At 35.7% G+C, this 22,890-nt stretch overlaps 1 protein-coding gene across 8 annotated transcripts in view; it reads right to left on the reverse strand.

Moving 5' to 3' along the window:
- BLTP1 (bridge-like lipid transfer protein family member 1) overlaps nt 1-21,745 on the reverse strand; it is a 155,857-nt gene extending 134,112 nt beyond the window's left edge. For 6 of the 8 annotated variants that reach the window (XM_058192413.1, XM_058192415.1, XM_058192420.1 and 3 more), the window contains exons 1-4: nt 10,435-10,561; nt 7,022-7,138; nt 3,968-4,046; nt 1,154-1,218 (exon numbers count right to left, since the gene is read on the reverse strand). In XM_058192413.1, coding sequence (XP_058048396.1) covers nt 1,154-1,218; nt 3,968-4,046; nt 7,022-7,138; nt 10,435-10,531 — 358 coding nt within the window. In that variant the 5' untranslated portion in view covers nt 10,532-10,561. Of the gene's footprint in view, nt 1-1,153; nt 1,219-3,967; nt 4,047-7,021; nt 7,139-10,434; nt 10,562-13,568; nt 13,587-21,631 lie in introns of those variants that run through there. The other 2 variants (XM_058192414.1, XM_058192422.1) reach the window with 2 other exon arrangements.
- Nucleotides 21,746-22,890: the final 1,145 nt, after the last annotated feature.

Genomic DNA, 22,890 nt, shown 5'->3' on the forward strand with positions numbered 1-22,890 from the left:
ATTACTTATCTACTCAGGAGACATGAACTCCTTTGATATTTCAATAAACTGGGTCTCTTAAACTACATTATATAACTAGCAGTTTTCTATGTAGTCTATAATTATCCAGAAAACAGTAGAAAATTTTCTTTTTCCCTAAAAACACATAAGAGTACTATTGCACACAAATCATTTTGAACACTTTTAATTGAATATTTTTAGCAAATTATTTATTCACCTTCTAACTATACACAATGAAGAAAGATATCTTCAGAATGTAACATTTTCAACTTTAGAGATACAGCAAGATAAATAAACAATTTCACCCTTTCTAAAAAAGCACGGTGAAGCAACTAGCTTTCCAGGACATGTATAACTTATAGCAAATTAAGCCATCCAAATAATTAAATAATAAGGCAGTAAAAATTTATCCTTGCTATTGGCCTGATGTCTAATGGGCTAAAACATAAGGAATCTAAGTAATCTCTTTTTTTTCTTTCAAAGAACCGGTTTCAGAGCAATCAGTTTCTTTCTTGATTATCACCTCTACAGTTTTTTCCAACCAGATTTCAAATGTTTGGAGATATTAATTTTCCTGATGGGAATTCCAATGATCATAGCTCCATATTTAGGGTACTTTAGCTTCAAACATCTAGTGAGATGATTTTAGCACAATGATCCTGCATTTCATTTATAATAGAGAACTATACTAACTAAAATTTTGCCCTTTTCAATAGGCATTTTGTTTTTTAATCTCTCCTGCACCGTATATCCATAATAAAGAACTCTGCCTATTTAAAACCCATGCTGCCCTTTGGCAATCACTGCAAACTAAGATAATGTAAGTGAACATAAAAGTACCTTCAAAAAGCATTGATTACAAATGATACTTCACTAATTTATTAGCTAGTAGGAAATAATGCAACCACAAATTCAGGGAAGCATTGAATGTGAAAATGTCAATGACCTTTCTCTAATAGGCTTAAATACCTACACTAGGCAGTTTCAAAATATTTGACTTTAAAATATATTTATACAACTTTTTTCCCAGTTCATTGCATACCTAAAAATAATGATTTTCTTTTGCAACTACAAATAATAATAATTTATCCTGTGGAATCATTTGTTTACTACAATATCTAGCAATATCTCTCTCCAAATGGCAGAAACTTACCATGTTGCTTCTGCTTTGGATTGTACATCTTCCACCAACGAAATATAATAAATCCATCTTGGATTCTAAAAAGTATTTACACAAATAAAGTATTTAAAACAGCTGTTAAAGTGTACCTATATTCTATATGCAATTAATAAGAAATTGTTTCAAATAACACAAAGGTAAATTTATCATCCTATTTTCGGAATCTGAAAAGATACCAAAGAGCTGAAATGCCAAAACACATGCATTTAGAGCTTCTTTACAATTTGTTCAAGGACCTGAGCTTTTCAAGCCAAATCTGCTCACATAAAGATTTATCTTTATAACTTTCACTAAGGTAAGGAAGAAGGGAATTTTCTATGCTGACTCTGCACCTATCATGAATTCCTGGATTTATAGGTAATTGAGCCCAACATTTCCATTGCCAAGCAAAACATTTGTTAAGTGAATTTTGCCCCATTATACGATCTTTCTTGCCCTTTCCTGTTGTTAAGTTAGTATCATGGTTGTTAAGTGAACCTGGCTTTCCCATTGACTTTGCTTATAAGGTCACAAAAGATTTTAATAGCCTATCAGATTTTATTTTCGTAAAGGAAGGTGAAATTATTGTTATCTCAAAGTCTCTTCCCTTTAACCACTCCAAATAGATTCTCTCAACTCTGATAGATCATGGATATATTGAAAGTCTAGCCATTCATGCTTACATTTCTATCACTTTAAAATTAGGTTTTTAACTCATTTAGACTATTTTGTGGAACTCATTTTCTCATCTTTTTTTAGGTAAAAGCTACAATATTCTTCATGTTGTGTGCCAGTTGTACCTTCTCCTGGATCAGGAGGCTCACAAATCGCTCATGTCATAATCACCTCGAGATTGTACTACTGTAATGTGCTCTACACATGGTTGCCCTTGAGAATATCCAAAAACATCAGCTGGTGCAGAATGCAGCAGTGCAGGAAAATATGTGTGCTCCTAGAAAAGCACATGTAACATTTGTTATCACTTTTAAAACTATTCATGGCTTGGGATGGGTTATATCAGGAACTGCTTCTACCCACTCACATCCATCAGTCCATTAAATCTGACAGAGAAGGCATGCTGCAGGTACCATTTACCAAGGACCAGTTCCAGAATCCAAGCCTTCTCTGCCATGGTGCCCACTCTAAGGATCATTCCCCCCACCCCTTCTGGAATCTGCCCAAGGAGCTACTGATCCAGTTCTACAGAGGAATTATTGAGTCTGTCATTTGCACCTCTATAACTGTCTGGTTCGGTTCTGCAACCCAACAAGAAAAACACAGACTTCAGAGGATAATTAGAACTGCAGAAAAAATAATTGTTACCAACCTGCCTTCCATTGAGGACCTGTATACTGCACGAATCAAGAAGAGGGCCGTGAAAATATTTACAGATCCCTCATATTCTGGACATAAACTGTTTCAACTCCTACCATCAAAACGACACTATAGAGCATTGCACACCAGAACAACTAGATACAAGAACAGTTTTTTCCCAAAGGCCATCACTCTGCTAAACAAATAATTCCCTCAACACTGTCAAACTATTTACTAAATCTACACTACTATTAATCTTCTCATCGTTTTCATCACCAATCCCTTTCCACTTATGACTGTATGACTGTAACTTTTTGTTGCTATCATTAAGGGTTAAATTGCAACCTATGACCATCATTTGTGTTGTAAATGTTGTACCTTGATGAAGGTATTTTTTTTCTTTTATGTACACTGAGAGCATATGCACCAAAACAAATTCCTTGTGTGTCCAATCACACTTGGCCAATAAATTCTATTCTATTCTATTCTATCATTCCAGAAGTCTCTCAAGACCTGACTGTGATGCTAGGCCTGGGAGTGGGGTGGTTTCAGGGAAATTGAAATATTCTTAGATGGTTCCATTGTGGTTAATTTTTAGATTTTTATAGTGTATTTTGTTTTTAAATAATTACTTAAATTATTAAATTTAAATTTAAAAATGTAAATAGAACAATTCTCTATATTTATAATGTTTGTATTTTATATATCGCTGTTTTATTAACTATTGTATGGAATCACTTTTTGTGAAATGGGTGGCCATATAAATGTCATTAACAAATAAATATGATTAATAGATATGGACCAAAAGATATCCATAGGTTAGACATCTCTACTATAGCTTTTGTGACTCAGTGCCATTCATAACTATTGTAATAGATCTGCTAGATTATTGTGATGCTACTCTAGTAGGATAACAAATTTTACTACATAAGGGAAATCTTATTTCTTTAAATTAACAGAGATAGACCCTTTTAGGAATTTTTGCATAGTTTTTTCTTTGAATTATTTTTCTTATTATACCAATGATAAAAATACAAAGGAAGATTCTAAATTCTACATTCTATAGAATTCTATATTCTAAACCTGTAATGGCGATCCTATGGCCCGAGTGCCAGAGGTGGCACCCAGCGACCTCTCTGTGGGCATGCAAGGCATGACCCCAGTTCAGTTCCGCCACACATGCGCACGTGCCTCCCACCGGCCAGTTAGTCTTCGGGTCTCTGCTGTGCATGCGTGGGGAGCAGGGGGCATCGGGGGGCACAGGCACATGTGGGGGGCGCATGCATGCAGGGGGCAGGGCACATGCATGGGGGCACACATGCATTGCATTTGGGGGGTTCAGGCATGCACACGTTGGCCACTCGGTCCAGAAAAGGTTAGCCATCACTGTTCTAAACCATATTAGGGCCTATCTTTATCTATATGCAATGCTATAATGGGAATAAAATTTAATAAAGCCATGACTGTGAAATAAACAGTATAAAAGTTAAGTACCTAATGGAGAAATCTTCTGTAATGTAATAGATTTCACGAACCATGATTTTTCCAGACAGAACAGAGAATGAGAAGGATCCTGCAATAAAAAGAAGGTTTCTGTTAAATCACAGAATACCAAGGAGTCCTTTAAGTTCTCGAGTTGTACTTCCCTACTTTCCAGAATAATCCAATTAAAACATCCCAGAAAATGAATATGTAATTTCTTTACAAATGAAAGGAAACCTATCACCATGATTAAGAGTAAGACTAGGTCAACAGTTTAAAGGTTTAAAGGGTTTCCCAATTCACTTGGGACCAACTCAAGCAGGCAGTGCTCATCTCCAATTTTCAGCCAAGGGAGCCTGCATTATCTAAGAGACACTTCCGTCATCATGTGGCCAGCGTGAAAATATGGAAATGCAGTAACCTTCCCACCAAAGTGGTACCCATCTTCCCACCAAAGTGGTATCTACTCGCATTTGTTTGCTTTTGAACTGCTAGATTGGCAGGAGCTGGGATGAGTAATCAGGGTGGATTTGATTTAAATCAAGTTGATTTAAATCACAATTTAAATCATTAGTAAAAAGACTTGATTTAATCATAATTTTTAAAGAGCAACTGTCATCTCTGTCCTGCAGAGGCTCCTCCTCTGACCCGCTGTTGACTCACCGACACTCCCAATATTGCAGAATATATAGCCTCATGCTACATAACCAGGCTCCATTTCATGCTGAATAAACCAAATTATTAATTTATCTTAAACAGAAAACTATCTTTAGATAGATTTTTATTCCAAAAGCATTTTATTAAAATAAATTTGATAAAAATAACAATAAACCCATTTTAAAAAATCAATTTTGTTAAAAAAAATCATCGATTTTTATCCACCCTGTGAGTAACTGGAGCTTACCCCATCACCAAGCACTCGGACCTTAGACCCAAGCTGTTGGCTTTTCAGCTGACAAGTTCAGTGTCTTAACTTCTGAACTACTCTTACTCCTAATCATATACCACTAGCAATCTTAAAAAGTATTCACACTTTCCCCAGTTCTTTTCCCCTTCCATAGTTTTTCTCTTCTCGGATAATTTTGAATCTCTGACATACAAACACTGCACTTACCCCCCAAAGAACTATGTGGGTACTAATTTCTCTTGTGTCACCCTAATGTTTGTCCTGAGCAATAAAGAATGTTCTTTACTGGAACACTGATACTGAACAGACTATAGTAGATCTAACAGGAAGGGTGTAATTGAAACATCCTATCTCAAGCAACAGTAAACAAAAATTAAAGGTACAGTTCAATATTTCTCATATAGATAATGGGTGGGTATCTTCAAAGCCCAGGAAACTCAAAACTCCAAGCTCAAGCACAAACTTTAACCTCTCTTTCAACAGTGCTTCTAAAAGGAGAAGGAAAATTTTGCATTTGCTGTATCTTCTTTCTTAAGGAGACCTCTTTTCTCTTCTGGCTCACAGGCAGATAACAAAGCCAAAATTGGAATAAGAGATATAGGAAATACCATCAATCTAAGAACTGGCAGGAACTACGTAAGAATTAAAATATTTATTTTGTTTTACAAAAAATGATGTAGTGCTTTTATGTTCCCCTTTTGATCCTATTTAACAAAAGCAACATTTAAAAACCATTCAAACTTTTAAAATGATTACTTGGTGGAAAGAAACTTCTCAAAGGAGGAAAATCCTTTTCCCAAACAAAATTAATACTTGGTTCAAAGAATGCTCCCAAGGAAGATATTTTCCCCCACACTCATTTGTGCAGGGGTTAGTGAACATTTAGTGTTCAAATTACTGATCACTAGAGCAATTTATTCCATTCACATGATGGATTAGCATGCATGGAAATGCAATTGATTGGGTTGAGAGCCTTCTGAATCCATCAAGCAGAGGCTCCTTTTTTCCTCTCTACTGCATTATGCAACACTAGTGAGGTCATATTCAGTATACTGCAACTACCTACTTTACTCCAAGGAAGAATCCCTCACTACATATGTGAATTCATGAGGAAAAAAGTGGCAAAATTTCCAGGTCTTCCTAGTTTATCTAACTGGAGAGAGAGTACTAAAGGTAAAATCCTTCCAGTGTGAAAGGCTAATTAAGAAATTCAAGCCTTTTGTTACATATATCAATGTTTCGGAAATGGTTAGGAATCAAAGAAAGAGAAGAAAAAAAGTGTCATTACAGCAGACTAATGGCCTCACATTTAGCCAATAATGCATATACACAGAGAGCCAAGATAATAAAATCAAAGAATGGCTCAAAAATGACAACTTGAATAATTTTTCATAAGACAATATTTAAATTTCTAATTCACCACAAGCTTATACAAGTTTTTAGATTGATGTAAATTTCCTAGATTTCTAGGAATTGATCCTCATTCATAGGCTCTGAATCAAACAGGAAAAACCTGCTCTGTTCCTCCCATTAAAATACAGATAAATATAATAAAATCTTACAGGAGAGAGAGGAAAAACAACCCAGTACTGGATGATTGCTCGGAGTTTATGTTTCTGTAATCTCATGGTCTTTTTGTTTTGAAACTTAAAATTTTGCAGATAGATGAAGTTGAAGCTTAAGTCTTTAATCTCCCAACCTCTTTAATGCGATATTTTCCCCATCCAATACACAGTATATATTGCATGTGCAGTGATTCAAGAGAATTCTTCAGTGTAAACAGCCTTGCTAAGAGTCTATGCATGACATGAATACACCCACAGTCCCTGTTTAGTCAAAAGATACCATGGATGAATTTAATATTTTGATTCATATTTGAATTATATTCCCAAATTTGCAATGTATAGGATACAAGAGACATTTCACATTTGCAAGAGCAGCCCAGATTTTAGCCACACCATTGCAAAGTAATCTCAGCACGGGATTAATCTTTTCATCACACTGATGTTAATAAAATAATTGAATGTATTTAATTTTTTCTCTTGCTGAAATCAATGGAATATAAAATGTGTAACACTGACTAGACTTTTTACCAATATAATATTACGAATGTGATTCAAAATATATTGGCATTTCATAGTTAAATCAAGATCACTTACCAATATGGATATAGCCATTTTTATGTAATCTGTTAAGGATCAATGTTAAAATAAAGCCAATGTTTCGGGAATTGTAATAAGTTAGGTAAATAATCCAGGCACAGGACAAAATTGTAGCTGCAAAACAAATATTAATACATTTAGAGCAATGGAAATTATTTTTAAAAAAACACAGAAGTGATACATTCATAACACAGAAACTATTTGAAAGTGAGAGAGACTCTCAAAGACTCAATGGGAAGCAATATTACCAAATTACTTAATGGTAAATGGGTTCTTGTAACCAGCCATACAATAGCCATTTTGCAAGGCTGCTTATGATCTATTCCTAAAATTCCAAATATGCTCATTGGCACACTGTGGCTGAGGACACACAGCATTATCTCACCTCCTTGTCCCAATCTCATGTGTGAAATAGCTTTATAAAACAGTTTCATATAAAGCTGCACAGTATTATTTTGGAAGGGCAATGTCAATTAGTAATTATACTTTTTAAATAGCTTGACTGCCTTAACGGAAGCTTTATTCTGACCAGATTACTGCAGATAACACTACATTGAGAAAGGGACAAGACAGGGATGTCCCCTTGTCTCCGTTACTTTTTATTTTAACATTAGAAATTCTTTTGAATAAAATATGTGGTTCAGACTGGATAAAGGGTATTACAATTAAACATCAAGATTATAGGCTAAGAGCGTTTGCAGACGACTTGGTTGTTACTGTATCTCAACCAATATATTCAGCTATTGGTTTAAAAGAAATAATTGATCAGTATGGTAAAGTATCTGGATTTAAGGTGAATCAACAAAAGATGATAACTAAAAATATGAACATACAACAAAAAGAAGAGTTAGAAAGATCTACAGGTTTTTAAATAGTTAAAAAGGTTAAATATTTAGCAATATATATTACAGCTTCTAATGTGAAATTATATAAAAATAATTCTGAGGTATTGTGGCAGAAGGTACGGAAAGAAATGGAGAACTGGAAGAAGTTACAATTATCTTTGTTGGGGAGAATAGCAGCTATAAAAATGAATGTTTTGCCCAGGTTTCTGTTTTTGTTTCAAATGATACCGGTACTTAAGAACGATATAAATTTACAGGAATGGCAAAAAGGGATTAATAATTTCGTATGGATGGGCAAAAAAAACAAGAATAAAGTTAAAAATAATGCAGGATACAAGGGAAAGGGGGGGTCTTAAAATGCCTAATCTAAAATTGTATTATGAAGCAGTTGTTTTATCATTAATTACTGATTGGATTAATCTAACTGAGGAAAGAGTTTTGAATATAGAAGGTTATGGTTTGTTATATGGGTGGCATGCTTATTTACTATATGACAAGAAAGCTGATAAGATATTTAAAAGTAATATAATTAGAAATGCACTGTTGAGGGTGTGGAGGAAATACCAATATAAATTAGATGGAAAAATACTAATATGGGCAATCATGAGACATATGATAGAAAATATAAATATATATCAAAAGATGGAGATAGTTACTTATAAAGAACTTCTTTGTATGGAAATGGGGGAATTACATTTAAAATCTAGAGAAAAGATGGGGGAAGAAGGTAAAAATTATACATGGTTTCAATATGGGCAATTACAAGTTAGATGGAAACTAGATCAGAAAATAGGTATTAAGCAAACTGAGGATAATTTGTTAAAACAAATGAGAGATCAAGGTCAACAGCATATTAAGAGGTTGTATAATGTACTAGTAGAAATAGATTCAGAGACCGAATTGCTTAAGGATTGCATGATTAAGTGGGCACAAAATTTTCAACAACCTATAATGTTGGAAACATGGGAAAGAATTTGGGTGAGGAATGTTAAATTTACACAAGCGCAAGACTTGAGAGAAAATTTTCATGTTTTATAGATGGCATTTAGACCCCAAAAAGTTGTCATGTATGTACCCCAATGTACAGGCTAAATGTTGGAGATGTGATGGTGAAGATGCCACTTATTATCATATATGGTGGACTTGCAAAAAAGTTAAAAGCATTTTGGATTAAAGTATGGTGGATTATGCAGAACATTTTGAAAAAGAAGATTAAGTTTACTCTGCAGTTTTTCTTATTAGGAATAATTATGGATTGTACAGCTACAGAGACTAAATTGATCTTGAACTTAATAACAGCCACAAGACTTTTGATTGCTCAATATTGGAAGAAAGAAGAAGTACCTACAATTGAAGAATGGATACTTAAAGTATCAAATTTGGCAGAAATGGCAAAAATTTCTGCATATTTGAAAGACTATACATAAGAAAAATATATTTCAGAATGGAAAATGTGGATTGATTATATTCAAAATAAGTATCAGATAAAAAAATATCAAATAGCATATGAGTAAAAGTAGGAATTGTTTTGTATTAGATATATGTTTAAAGGAGAGGGGAATTGAGAGTGTGATGATGGGTGGAATGACTAGAGATTATAATTTAAGATTTATTTTGGATTATGTTTGCTAGTTTTGATACCCCGCATTTTGTTCTGGGAAGTCTCGGGGGGGGGGGGGTAAGGGGGAGGGTAATAAAGGTGGGGGGATGAGGTTAGAAAATGGATTAATGGATTGATGGTTAATGTACAGAGATGATTGAAGATGTATAATTAATGTAAGGTCGGGTCCGCCCGGTTACCATTTCAGAATGGTGGAAAGGGAGAAAAGAGAAGAGAGAAGGAGGTAGGAAAGAGAAGAGGAGGAAGAGAAGATAAGGAGGAGGAAGGGGAAAGAGGAAGGAGGAAAGGAAGAAAGAGAGATAGAAGAGGGAGAAGAAAGGAGGAGGGAGGAGGGAGGAGAGGATGTAGATATGAGAAGGTGAGGAAGGTTGTGGAAAGTAGAGGAAGGTAGAGAGGGGAAGAGAGTTAAAGGAAGCATGTGGCGACCGGGCAAACCCAATTAATTGTATATGACTGTACATTAAATATGTTATTGGATATGAATGTAAAAATAAAACTTTTTCATACAAAAAAACCCCACTACATTTCAAATGCTGTATTTTTTTTGCCTAGGTACTGACTATGTTCTATATTGTGTATATATATGACGCCATAAATGGTATATTACAGTCATATTTAATTATTTAAGCTAATACAAAGTAATAAAAAATAAAGAGAAAATATGAAGCAAAATGTGTTTTAATGTTTAAATTGCAAGCTGATATAAAAATGATATAAACTTAAAGATGGAAAATTAAGAAGCTCCATGAAACTGTATTTAACATTCCACTAACTCCAGCGTTGAGACTAGTAAATAAGTTCTGTTTAAAATCACCCAGGATACAATCTGTTTTCTAAAACAAATATGTATAACTGCTACCAAAAATTTCATGCCAGGTGAGATTAGATATCAGATATAATATTGGAAAACATAAAAAATATTTAACAAACCAAATATTACATACCAACAAGGAGCCAAACAACATTTGAGTTATGTTCAGTGAGGAAATTTTCCAACTGAGTGATACTGGGAACAATGCTAACATTAATATTTCTGTCCATTCTTAGAATATTGCAGCAGGGTCTAGATGACTGAAAAGAGAAAAAAACAAATGGAGCATCATTTTGAAAAGTGCTGTTGAAGTAGTTTGTTTGAGAGAGATGTAAGAGAGACCAACCACAAAATTAACACACAAAATGAATGTTATGACCTTTAAGCAGCATCTATAGGATGGTAGAAATGCTATTTCATTCAGTAGGATTCATAGGGAAAGCTTTTGTGATAGTGTATTATACACTATACAGCAGGAAATGAAATGGTAGCTTGTCCCAGTAAAAAAAAGAGTTAATAACAAGGTGAAAATGATTTCCTTGCTAAACTTAAAATACATGTTACATCAAATATGTGGTCACCTTTCATATTTAGATATATTTATTTTCATTTTTAAAATAACAGCTATTAAGAGTCTCTGATTAAGATTGGGGTCGAAACATTCTTTTGGACCTTGACATACCCAAACAAAAATCACTTCCTAAAACCATCTGTTCTTCAATTAAAAGCTACAATAAGTTTTTAAGTACACATTTCTTCAAAGCATGCTGCAGCAGATCTGAAGAATTTATTTTTGTTTTTTTATTTTTATTTGCATTTATATCCCGTCCTTCTCCAAAGACTCAGGGCGGTTTACACTATGTCAGGCAATAGTCTTCATCCATTTTGTATACTATATACAAAGTCAACTTATTGCCCCCAATAATCTGGGTCCTCATTTTACCTACCTTATAAAGGATGGAAGGCTGAGTCAACCTTGGGCCTGGTGGGACTTGAACCTGCAATATTGCAAGCAGTTGCTGTTAATAACAGGCTGCATTAGCCTGTTGAGCCACCAGAGGCCCAATCCAATAGTGTATGAAATATACACTAAGAATCCAATAGTATATGAAATATTAACACATTTCTTTATGCCACAAGCTTTTGTGAACAGGAAACAAAACACTCTAATACAGGAGTCCTCAATGTCCCAGCCGCAGAGCTTTGTAGTGGCCTGTTACCTCCAGCTGCACAGCTGGAGGTAAACAGCAGGTGAGTGAGCGAAACTGAACCCCCCACCCCACCCAGTCTATAGAAAAATTGTCTTCCATGAAACCAGCCCGTCATGCCAAAAAGGTAGGGATGACTGCTCTAATAAACTAGTGTATTAGTCAATGCCACTCTGTTGATACTAATTTAGTAGGACCACCCTATAGTGTACATAGTCTAGTGCAGGGGAAGAACTATAGTATGCAAAATGGAAGAGTGGAAATGGTAACTGCTATGTTTGTTATTGCAGCAAAGATTGGAAATTGGAAAATGTTTTCTTGCATTTTTTTCACTTTTTCCTTTCATATGTAATCTCTTCCTTTTTCTATTTCTCCTTCTATGATTCTGTAATTTTTAAAATATTTCTAAAATATTCTTTTAGAAGAATTTAGTAGTTTTAAACATTTTCTACAATTTTACATGTTCTAGTAAGAAAGACTAGATCTGCAATTAGTCTTTGAGTACAGTGAGTACAGTAGACACTAAGAGGAACCTGAATTATTGAATTATTGAATTAATAAGTTGAAAAGTGAAGTTGGGTTAATATGCACCCCTACTTTATTCCTCTTTGGATGGTGACAATTTCAGATACATGGAGATCTAACTCTCAAAAAAGATGTTGCAGCACAAAGACTGAATGAGAAGCAATCTTCTGTCTATTGGCGACCCCTTGGGTTTTCCCAAAGCCTTGCTTTCAGAATCAACAGCTGGATCTCAACTGTTGCAGCTCTGAAATGCATGTTAACATGGTTCACATTTCAATAAAGTAATAAACAAAAGAAAAGAAAAGAAAAGAAAATATAAAAGAAAAGAAAGAAAAGAAAAGAAAATATGTAATTATCCACTTCAGGTAAACTAGGTTCTTAAATCAATTTCCAACCACAATTTAAGATTTTTTGTTCGATCCAAAATCTTTATCTACTTTGAATGGTTCAGATAACTAATTATGGTAAGTACTAGAGTTTTAACTCTCTTACTTGTTTTTAACCATTCCGTTGTGTCTGACGCTTGGTGACTTGATAGGCAAGTGCTTTCCATGCTACCCTGTCAAACACAACTTCTGTCAATTGTTGTATGTTCATCTCTACATCAGATTTGAAGTTATCAAGCTGGCATGTTCTTTGCTTTCCCCTTTTACTAGAGCAAGACTATTGCTCTAACTAGCCTGCTTTTTGTATTTATATCAATATCTCTGCTTTTTCAGATCTTATTCATGTTAACCATTGCAGTGTGGCCTAAGGTTATCCTGCATTTCATTTCAGGAGTAGAAATGCCATTGTGAACAATTTTTGATCCAAGGAAGATACTTCCTGCCCAAGGAACTGCTGATACAGTTCTACAGAGGAATTATTGAGTCTGTCATCTGTACCTCTATAACTGTGTGGTTTGGTTCTGCAACCCAACAAGACAGACACAGACTTCAAAAAAAACAACCTAGGACCTATATACTGCACGAATCAAAAAGAGGGCTGTGAAAATATTTACAAACCCCTCACATCCTGGACATAAACTGTTTCAACTCCTACCCTCAAAACGACACTATAGAGTACTGCACACCGGAACAACTAGACACAAGAAGAGTTTTTTCCCGAACGCCATCACTCTGCTAAACAAACAATTCCCTCAACACTTTCAAACTATTTACTAAGTCTGCACTACTATTAATCTTCTCATCATTCCCATCACCCTCTCCTTCCGCTTATGGCTGTATGACTACAACCTTGTTGCTTGTATCCTTACGATTTATATTGATATTGTTTCCTGATTGCTTATTTGTATCCTATGACTATCATTAAGTGTTGTAAGTGTTGTACCTTGATGAACATATCTTTTCTTTATGTACACTGAAAGCATATGCACCCTTTTGTGTCCAATCACACTTGGCCAATAAAAAATTCTGTTCTATTCTATAAATTCTCAAACTAATGCAATTTCCTCCATGTTCATTTTAAACATCTCATGTCCACCTGCAGCTGTTGTCATTATCTTTATGTTCCTGATGTTGAGACTAAATCCTACCTTTTCCACTTTCATCCTTGATTTTCCAGATCATTTTTTCCAGGTCTTTCTTGTTTTCAGCCAATAGTGTTTTATCATCTGCCTATCTCAAATTATTTATGGTCCTCCCCCAATCTTCACTCCAACATCAGGAAGTTCCAGATCTAATTTCTACAAGATTACTTCAGCATACAAATTGAACAAAAAAGGTGATAAAATACATGCCTGTCTAACTCCCTTACTAATCCTGAACCAGTCTCTGTCGCCATAAAATGGTCTCATTGTTGCCTGATTAGCGTAGAGTGACCTGATGAATCTGATCAGGTGGGCTGAGAAAGTTTGTGCAAAGCTGCCCATAGCTTATTGTGTTTTACACAATCAAAAGCTTTTATGTAATTGGTAACTCTCTTATACCAATTTTAAATAACTCTAATTCATCAATGCAGCATAGCTCCTGAGACTAGTATAATCTATCAATGTGTTTGGGATAATGCAGTTGAAATTTCATTACTTTCTAACAATATATTAGAATATTTCTTTTTTATTTATAATAAAAGATTATGCTATATGAAAAATTCAAGTCAGTTTTAGATATACTCATCAACAGTAATTCAGGTAGCATTTTAAAGAAAATAAGGGAATTCATGGAAAATAGAATTGCCATGAGACAGGAAAGCTCAAATTAACTTAAGCAGGATATTTAGAAAATAATTTCCACAATTCCTATCAAACTAGGATTTTATAATATTGGGGGAGGGAATTTGAGGCTCCGGTTATCCTGCATTTCATTTCAGGAGTAGAAATGCCATTGTGAACAACTTTTGATCCAAGGAAGATAGCTTCCTGACCAAGGAGTAGCTAATACAGTTCTAAAGAGGAATTATTGAGTCTGTCATTTGCACCTCTAAAACTGTCTGGTTTGGTTCTGCAATCCAACAAGACAGACACAGACTTCAGAGAATAATTAGGACTGCAGAAAAAACAATTGCTACCAACCTGCCTTCCATTGAGGACCTGTATACTGCACGAATCAAAAAGACGGCTGTGAAAATATTTACAGATCCCTCACATCCTGGACATAAACTGTTTCAACTCCTACCCTCAAAATGACACTATAGAGTACTGCACACCAGAACAACTAAACACAAGAACAGTTTTTTCCTGAACGCCATCACTCTGCTAAACAAATAATTCCCTCAACACTGTCAAACTATTTACAAAATCTGCACTATTCTCATCGTTCCCATCGTCCATCTCCTTCCACTTATGACTGTATGACTGTAACTTTGTTGCTGGTATCATGATGATTTATATTGATATTGTTTCCTGATTGCTTATTGTACCCTATGACTATCATTAAGTGTTGTATCATTAAGTGTTAAATTTGTACCCTACGACTATCATTAAGTGTTGTAAGTGTTGTATCTTGATGAAGGTATCTTTTCTCATGTACACTGAGAGCATATGCACCAAGACAAATTCCTTGTGTGTCCAATCACACTTGGCCTATAAAATTCTATTCTATTCTATTCTATTCTATTCTATTCTATTCTATTCTATTCTATTCTATTCTATTCTATTCTGTCAACATCGTTCTTGACAGCAATATGCTAGATTCGATTCTAATATGTTTTATGTTCTTAAGAAATCTATTAGTTCCTCCCCCTGCCATCACTTATTCATCACTGAATATTTAATTCGCACAGCACTGTCTTTTTTCTCATCTTGTCATCTTTCCTACTATCTTCTCCTATTATTTTCTTATGATTTATCAATTGTTATTTGTAACTTATGATTAATGATTGCAACTATGCTTTATGACCTATGCTTTATTATTTTCTGTTTATATGTACACTGTAAGCTTATGCACCGGAGACAAATTTCTTGTGTATTTGATGACATTTGGCCAATAAAAGAATTCTATTCTATTATTCACTTACACAAGCATCCTTCCACTATGTCACAGATCAAGAATAAACTTATTTTATTCCATTACAGTCATAATGGAAAGAATTGGATAAATTATACAAAGAGAGAATCATAAAATTAAGAGTCTCAAACTGAAAAGAAACTGAGACATTAGATTCTGACATAATTGGATTATAGAATTCAGTATACAATGGAATATACAACTCATTAATTGTCCATTAATTGTCATTAATTGTCCATTCCAGTGATTGACAATCACTGGAATGTATAATTCATTTTATAATTTTACACCGGCTTTAAATTGCTTTATATCTTTACATGGTATTTTCACCAGGCCCAAATATAATAAGATTAAAATGATATTTATAAAGATACTTTCAGCCTTTATATTTAATAAAATCATGGGCTAATTTTTTTAAAAGTCTTCATTAATTAGAGCTATGTTTTCACTAGAGGAAATTATTTTAAGTCTTTCGGCTATACCTCATTTACTTCCTTCTATCAGGAACATACAGTATCAAGGTAGCTCAACAAGGGGGAAAATCTACTTAGCCATGCAAGGGAAAGCTGAGAAAAGTGAGTTATCTAGGAAAGATACTACTTTAAAAGCCAATATGTATGATCAAAGGCTAAGATACACCACATTTAAAACACTATGGAAAATTTATTTTTATTTATTGGATTTTAATTCTGCCTGACTCCAAAATGACTCTCAACAGCTTACAAATTTTCTGGGGGTTGTGTTCATTATCTTACTCCAAATGTGATTTTTTTAAAAATAGAACATTGGTAAAAAAAACTCCATCTTTTTCCAACACTGCAAATTAAAAGAAAACAATTAATCTCATTTATAAATGTAGTTCTATGTAGTTCAAATATTAACCAATGTGGAAATATTCTCTGAAGAACTTTATTTACCTGAACTTTCATTATCCAAAGTATTCAACCAACACCAAAGCATCAGCTATCTCTCTGCTTGTCTTTGATTCCAGAAAAGTTATGAATATACTTTGAATCTTCAATGAGTTGCACTAAGATATTTTTATTGTTAGATTCTGTAAGCTAACCAGAATTACGGTAGATAAGCACAGCATATATATTTCATAAATAAAACAATAAATAGAAGATGCAGTTGATTTAATGGGGATACTCATTTGTACAAACTTTTAAATATTCAGCTTTTCTTGCTTTTTTTCAACTCATTTGCAATGTTGTACAGTAAGTGCACTATGGCAACCATTTAATATCACAGTGTTTCATGCCATGATGATCTATCAGATATGTGCATGAGATGAACTTTGGATCTGAAGGCATTGTGAACAATTCTAACAAGCTATCATGCTCTCAATAGACTGAATAATTCCTGTTGTTCTAAAGTTGAACTTCAGTGAAATTCCATATCTGATCTATTTTTCCTCAGAGAGCTGCAAAAAGTGGCATTATGGCAGCAACCAGGCAAAAAGAAGCTTTAAATTATTTACTTATTCAGCACTGTAAAGAGGGATAAACAACTGGATTTTAATGAGCTACGGCAATATTCTTAAAGTAAAGTTAGTACCGTATATACTCGAGTATAAGCCGAGTTTTTCAGCATGTTTTTTGTGCTGAAAAACGTCCCCTCGGCTTATACTCGAGTATATACGGCTTATACTCGAGTTTTTTTTCTTTTTCTTTTTTTCACATTATACCGGATGGTGCAAACTTGCCGGGCTTTTGCATTAGCGCGGGGAAGCCCTGCCGGTGCAGTGAGAGGGCGGGGCGGGGGAGCCGCCAGCCTTCTCGGCTGAGGGAGGGAGGCTTTCCCTGACCGGTAGCTGCCTCATTTCCCTCCCTCGGCTTATACTCGAGTCCCCAGTTTACCCCAGTTTTTTGGGGTAAAATTGGGGACCTCGGCTTATACTCGGATCGGCTTATATTCGAGTATATACGGTATTTAATTTAATCATCATCGCTCACTCTATCAATGTGTCCTTGTAAGAGATGCTGAGAGTTAAATCAATAGTACAATCTGACAGCTGGTTCACATACATGTATATAGACATTTCTCTTTGGAATGTCAAAGTACTACTGAAATAGTTGTGAAGTTAAGCTAACCTTTTTCCAATAGCTCTTACTAATCCAAATCTCATTCCTTACTATTAGTTTCCCACAGCTGAATCTCACTATAGTTATTGTCAGTCTCTTTTTCTATAAGTGATATGACAATATTTTTGGAACTGCATTGATTTATTTTCATTCTGTGATATATAATTCTGTAACTTTGGAATAATATTTATCTTTTCACTATGTCAATATTCAGCGGAAATAATGATGAAGAATAAGACTAATAAATTCATATTTCTATATATGAAATTTTCTGGGGGAAAACAATTTCACATATTCAGGAAATGAGCTCCCATTCCACACAAACCCTCTTTCTTTTGTACAACAATATTTCAGTCTATCTTTCTACAGTTGTCGTGAATGCTCCCTCTGCTACTATCAGGCTACTATCACAATCTGTCTCTAAACATATACGTTATTATTTATGAAATTATATCCAACTCACTTTCACAAACTTTAGACACCTAATATTGTATAACATCTTCACAATAAATTGAAATCAACAATAACATTAACAAAAACTAAAACTTAATTAAAATTTAAATCACAAATCAATGTTATAAATTAAAAATGGTCCAGCATAATAAAGATATTAATCCTCAAATGCTCTACAGAAAAACCAGATTTCTAACATTTGGTAAAATGTTAAAAGTGTAGGATTCATCGAAATCAGTGGTAGTCAACCTGGTCCCTACCGCTCATTAGTGGGCGTTCCAGCTTTCATGGTGGGTGGTGGGGGTTTTGTCCGATACTGAAGCAATTTCCTTTTTATAAATTTAATTGACTTTTTTAAAAAAATTCATAGCATTATTTAAAAACATTTTCATTAGGTTTTCATAAAACTCCCCATGACAATTTAAATTTCTGAAAATATACTATTTGTATTGCCCACGCATAAGTTTAGTTCATGTTACGTACGTGAAACTAAATGGTGCTATAGTGGGACCGTAAACAAAACAGCCTCATCCCAGAATAGCTCACACATCTCCCCCCGAACCGGTGGGCAGTTAGGAAATTTTACTACTAACAGATACAAAAGTGGGCGATAGGTATAAAAAGATTGAAACCCTTGATCTAAATTTTGAGTTGTAAGATTTTTTATAAATCAGAATTTATAACTATAAAACAAAAAAAAACCAACCCAAAGCTCATACTTATTTCCTTAGATGTTCCCCCCTTCATTATGCTATGCTAGGATTATAAAACACTGTTTTATAATCTTACTCTGAATCTCAGCAGGAAAGTGGATCAAATCATCTCCACAGCAACCCACACAAGATCCTCTTTCCAAAACTATAAAATCTAGTACTAAACTAGATACTATACAGTAATCCTCAATTTACGACTGTTCATTTAGTGACTGTTTGAGTTACAACAGCACTGAAAAGAGTAACTTATGACTATTTTTCACATTTTTGGCTGCTGCCCCTTGGTCACATGATCAAAATTAAGAGCTTGGCAACTGACTTATATTTTGATGGTTGCAGTGTCCTGGGCTCATGTGATCACACTTTGCAAACTTCTGACTAGCAAAGTCAATGGGGATTCACTTAACAACTGTGTTACTAACTTAACAACTTCACTTAAGAACTATTGCAAGAAAGGTTTACAATAGGGAACACTCATTTAACAAATATCTCACTTAGCAACAAGAAATTTTGGGCTCAACTGGGTCATAAGTCGAGGGGTACCTGCATTTCATAATAAAACCTTTGAACAATCAAAGGTATTTTGTATATTAAAAAATCTTGTCAACATTAAAAAATTTGAAGCGGAATAAGCCTTGTTCTCCATCAGCAACTGAATCAACTACTTCAGATTCATGGAAGCCTCATCTACTCTCAAGTAAAAAGAAGCCAGTTCTTTCTGAAGTATGTTATTATAATTATAATTCAATGCAACCTTTCTCAAACAATATGCATTCTATCTCAAGAGACAGAAGAACCAATTCTATCCAAAACAATTCCACTGAATTAAATAGAGTTTACTGCAAAGTAAAGAAAGTGTCCATGGTAAATCAACTCTAAAAATATACTACAATCTTAAATACACCTACAAATTTCCAATAAACATTTTGAGGAAACACTGCTAAAATTATATTACACATTTTAGAACGCAACGATTAATTACTTCCTGCTAATATATGGGAAGTGGCAAGATCACAAATGAAATTATCTGTAACCCATGATAAAACTGAAACATACAAGATCCCAGATAGTATTATCCTATGCTCTATTATAGTCCAATATACTTTCATTTTAAACCAGAAAAAACTCTTTTGTTTTTAAACCATTATATTTATCAAAATCTTCCATTATTTGTCAGAATTCATTTTCTTCCTCTTATAATACTATAGATATTGATTTGCTAGAAAATCTTGAAATATGATGATACATGGCCACAATAAGTTTGGTTTAATCTATGAAGAAAATAAATTAAAATATTATTCTATCCTGTTACCTAAGAACAAAATACCATGGTTGAAATATATTGCTATATAGTTATAATGTTTCATTTTAAACATGGCATTCAAATCTTTTTTTAGTATGCTAATTAAAATAATGGTTAAGAATATTATCTTCTCCTTTGATGATTCCTTTTGTTAAGCTTTCAATAGTTGTTTTAACTGATGCTTTGAAATTTGTAAACATTTTCAGTGCAGGCCACCTTAAAGACCTTTCTGGACAGAAACATACATGTGGCAATGTATAAGAAATTTTTTAAAAAGACAATTAAATAAAATTGTCCAACTGAAACCAACCAAGAAATAGAATTATTATCAGAATCTGGGGGCAACTTTAATTGGGTGAAATATTAACTTATGTATATAGATACTATTTGTATGGGTCCAGTATTGACTCTGCCTGGCAAGTCCCTGCAGTTTCCTTGGCAAGATTTCAAAAGTGGTTTGCCATTCCCTCCTTTGCAGGACTGTGAGAGTGACTGGCCCGAATTCATCCAATTTGGCTTTGTATCTAAAGTGGGATTAGAACGCATGGTCACTGTCTAGACTCTAGCCTGATGCCTTAACCACTACACCAAACTGGCTCTCTTGTAGATACTAGGAATCCAAAAATGCTCAGAAGTTGATTTCTCCATTAACTTGTTTCACTGAAATCAAGACACACTGATATACATCCCATTCATACACATGGTGCATAGCTAAATTCACATTTCAGACTTTTTTTTTTAAATCATGTGAAATACTCCACCCTGTCAGGTATTTTAACTTGCTGCTTTGACAGTGCTTAAAGAGAGACCTGAGTGTTATGGGCTGCTACAATTTCCATCCACCCCAGCCAAAGTGGGAAATCTGGTCCAAAACTAGCCAAAGGGCACCGAGTTCAATAAACGAAATTTTAAAAGCCTGATTTCAGTCCGACTGCTTGATTGCAAGAAACCAAACACACTGTAGAACTGAACCAGACAACCAGAATATGCTGAACGGAGCAGAGACCGTGGATGACTTTCGAAAGAAGCACAAAGCGGAAGGCTTCCGTCCTAGGAAATAAGCCCGATCGATGCCTCTCTCCCTTCACCAAACCCAGGGTGAAAAGACGCCTTCACGTCTTTTCAAGCGGAGCCTCGCTTCCAAACGATCGCGTGTATAAAATGAGCGCTGCGTACCGAACTAATCCCGAGGATTTGAGCTACCTGAGCCCTGATCAACGGCGCCCTGTGCAGGAGCGTGGGGAGTGCCCGGCGACCGATCGGGATTCACGATCTCAAAAGGGCAAAAGCGACCGGACGGCCGCATCGCGTCCAAGCACTTAGCCACCGTTCGGGGGCTCTTCCATCTCGGCCTTAATTAGAGGCTGAGGATGGCGAGAGTCGCGGCCGGACTCCCGGCAGCGACGCCCCCTCCTCCGCTCGGACGAACGGAGCCCGGGCATCTTTCCTCGCTTCGCTTCCACCGGCAGCCTCTCGTAAGAGAAAGGCCTTAAGAGAACCTAGGCGGCGGCTTTGCCGCTCCACCTGCCGCTTTTCGCACGAAAAGACGGCTCCGAGCAGCCCGCGCCAAACTGCCCCGCGCCAAAGCTCTCCCCGCTTACCCCATGGTCTACTGTTTACATCCAACCCCTCTGCGGTTCTTTACTACGAATCCGGAACCCGGCGCCTCCTCCCCCAACCGACGCTGGCTGCAACTAACGGCTCACTCCACCCCGAGCCTGCCTCCCAAGCCATTCTGCCAATCCCAGGGACGCTCTCGGATCCACCGAGCAATGGTGACAGGCCGCGGTCGGAAGCAGAAGGAGGGAGAAGAAACCGACCTCTAGCCAATCGCCTCAGACGTCAACCTTGAAAGCGACACCTCCGTGGGATTTTGGTGCGACGAACCTAGAAAAATTAAAGGAAGACTTCCCCGAGGCTCCGAACTTCCGAGTCACATCAGGCTTCGCTTCTCTGGCTCGCGGATCCGTTATGGAACGTTCAGGGAGCGTGAATGAACTTTTTTTGGATCTGGGCTGACAGGAAGCCTAAAGAGAGGAATTAAGGCAGGGGTCTCCAACCTTGGCCACTTTAAGCCTGGAGGACTTCAACTCCCAGAATTCCCCAGCCAGCTTTGCTTTGCTTTGCTGGCTGGGGAATTCTGGGAGTTGAAGTCCTCCAGGCTTAAAGTGTCCAGGGTTGAAGACCCCTAAATTAAGGATTCCCGGTTTACCGAAGTGTAAGGAGGAGAGGAGAGTTGAGGGAAATCCCATCCCTGTCCGCGATAGATATACGTCCGCTGTAGCAACTTAACCGTAGATAAGGTTCTCTGCAACATTCGGCATTAAATCTCCCCCCCCCACTTGAAAATGTAGAAATGAAACGAAAGTAGGAGAAGGAGATCGGGCGTGATATAAAGCAGGGGTCGCCAACCTTGGCCACTTTAAGACTGGAGGACTTCAACTCCCAGAATTCCCCAGCCATTTTTATGCAGTAATACTTCTTATGCAATAAGTACTCAAATACTTTGACCACCTAATGAAAATGAAAGACTCATATAATGTTGCCTTGTTCTAGGCAGCAGCTCTTAAAATTCCTTGGATGATGACCTGTGCTAGAAACTAGATTAATTAGTATCCAGTTAGCACAATTCTAGTGTGCTCTGTAATTTTCCCCATGCTAACCTTTGTACTCTTACACCAGTCTAATGCTCCTACCCTTCCTTTAGATTCTTTTAGACTTTATATGTGTGTGTGTGTGTGTGTGTGTGTGTATATGTCGAAACGTCGCCAAGACACTTCCAATTTTACGCGGGAGAAAACCCGAATAACCAAAGACATATATATATGTGTGTGTGTGTGTGTGTGTGTGTTTTCTGAGG

This window comes from Ahaetulla prasina, chromosome 8, assembly GCF_028640845.1.
Source record: "Ahaetulla prasina isolate Xishuangbanna chromosome 8, ASM2864084v1, whole genome shotgun sequence".
Lineage (NCBI taxonomy): Eukaryota > Metazoa > Chordata > Lepidosauria > Squamata > Colubridae > Ahaetulla > Ahaetulla prasina.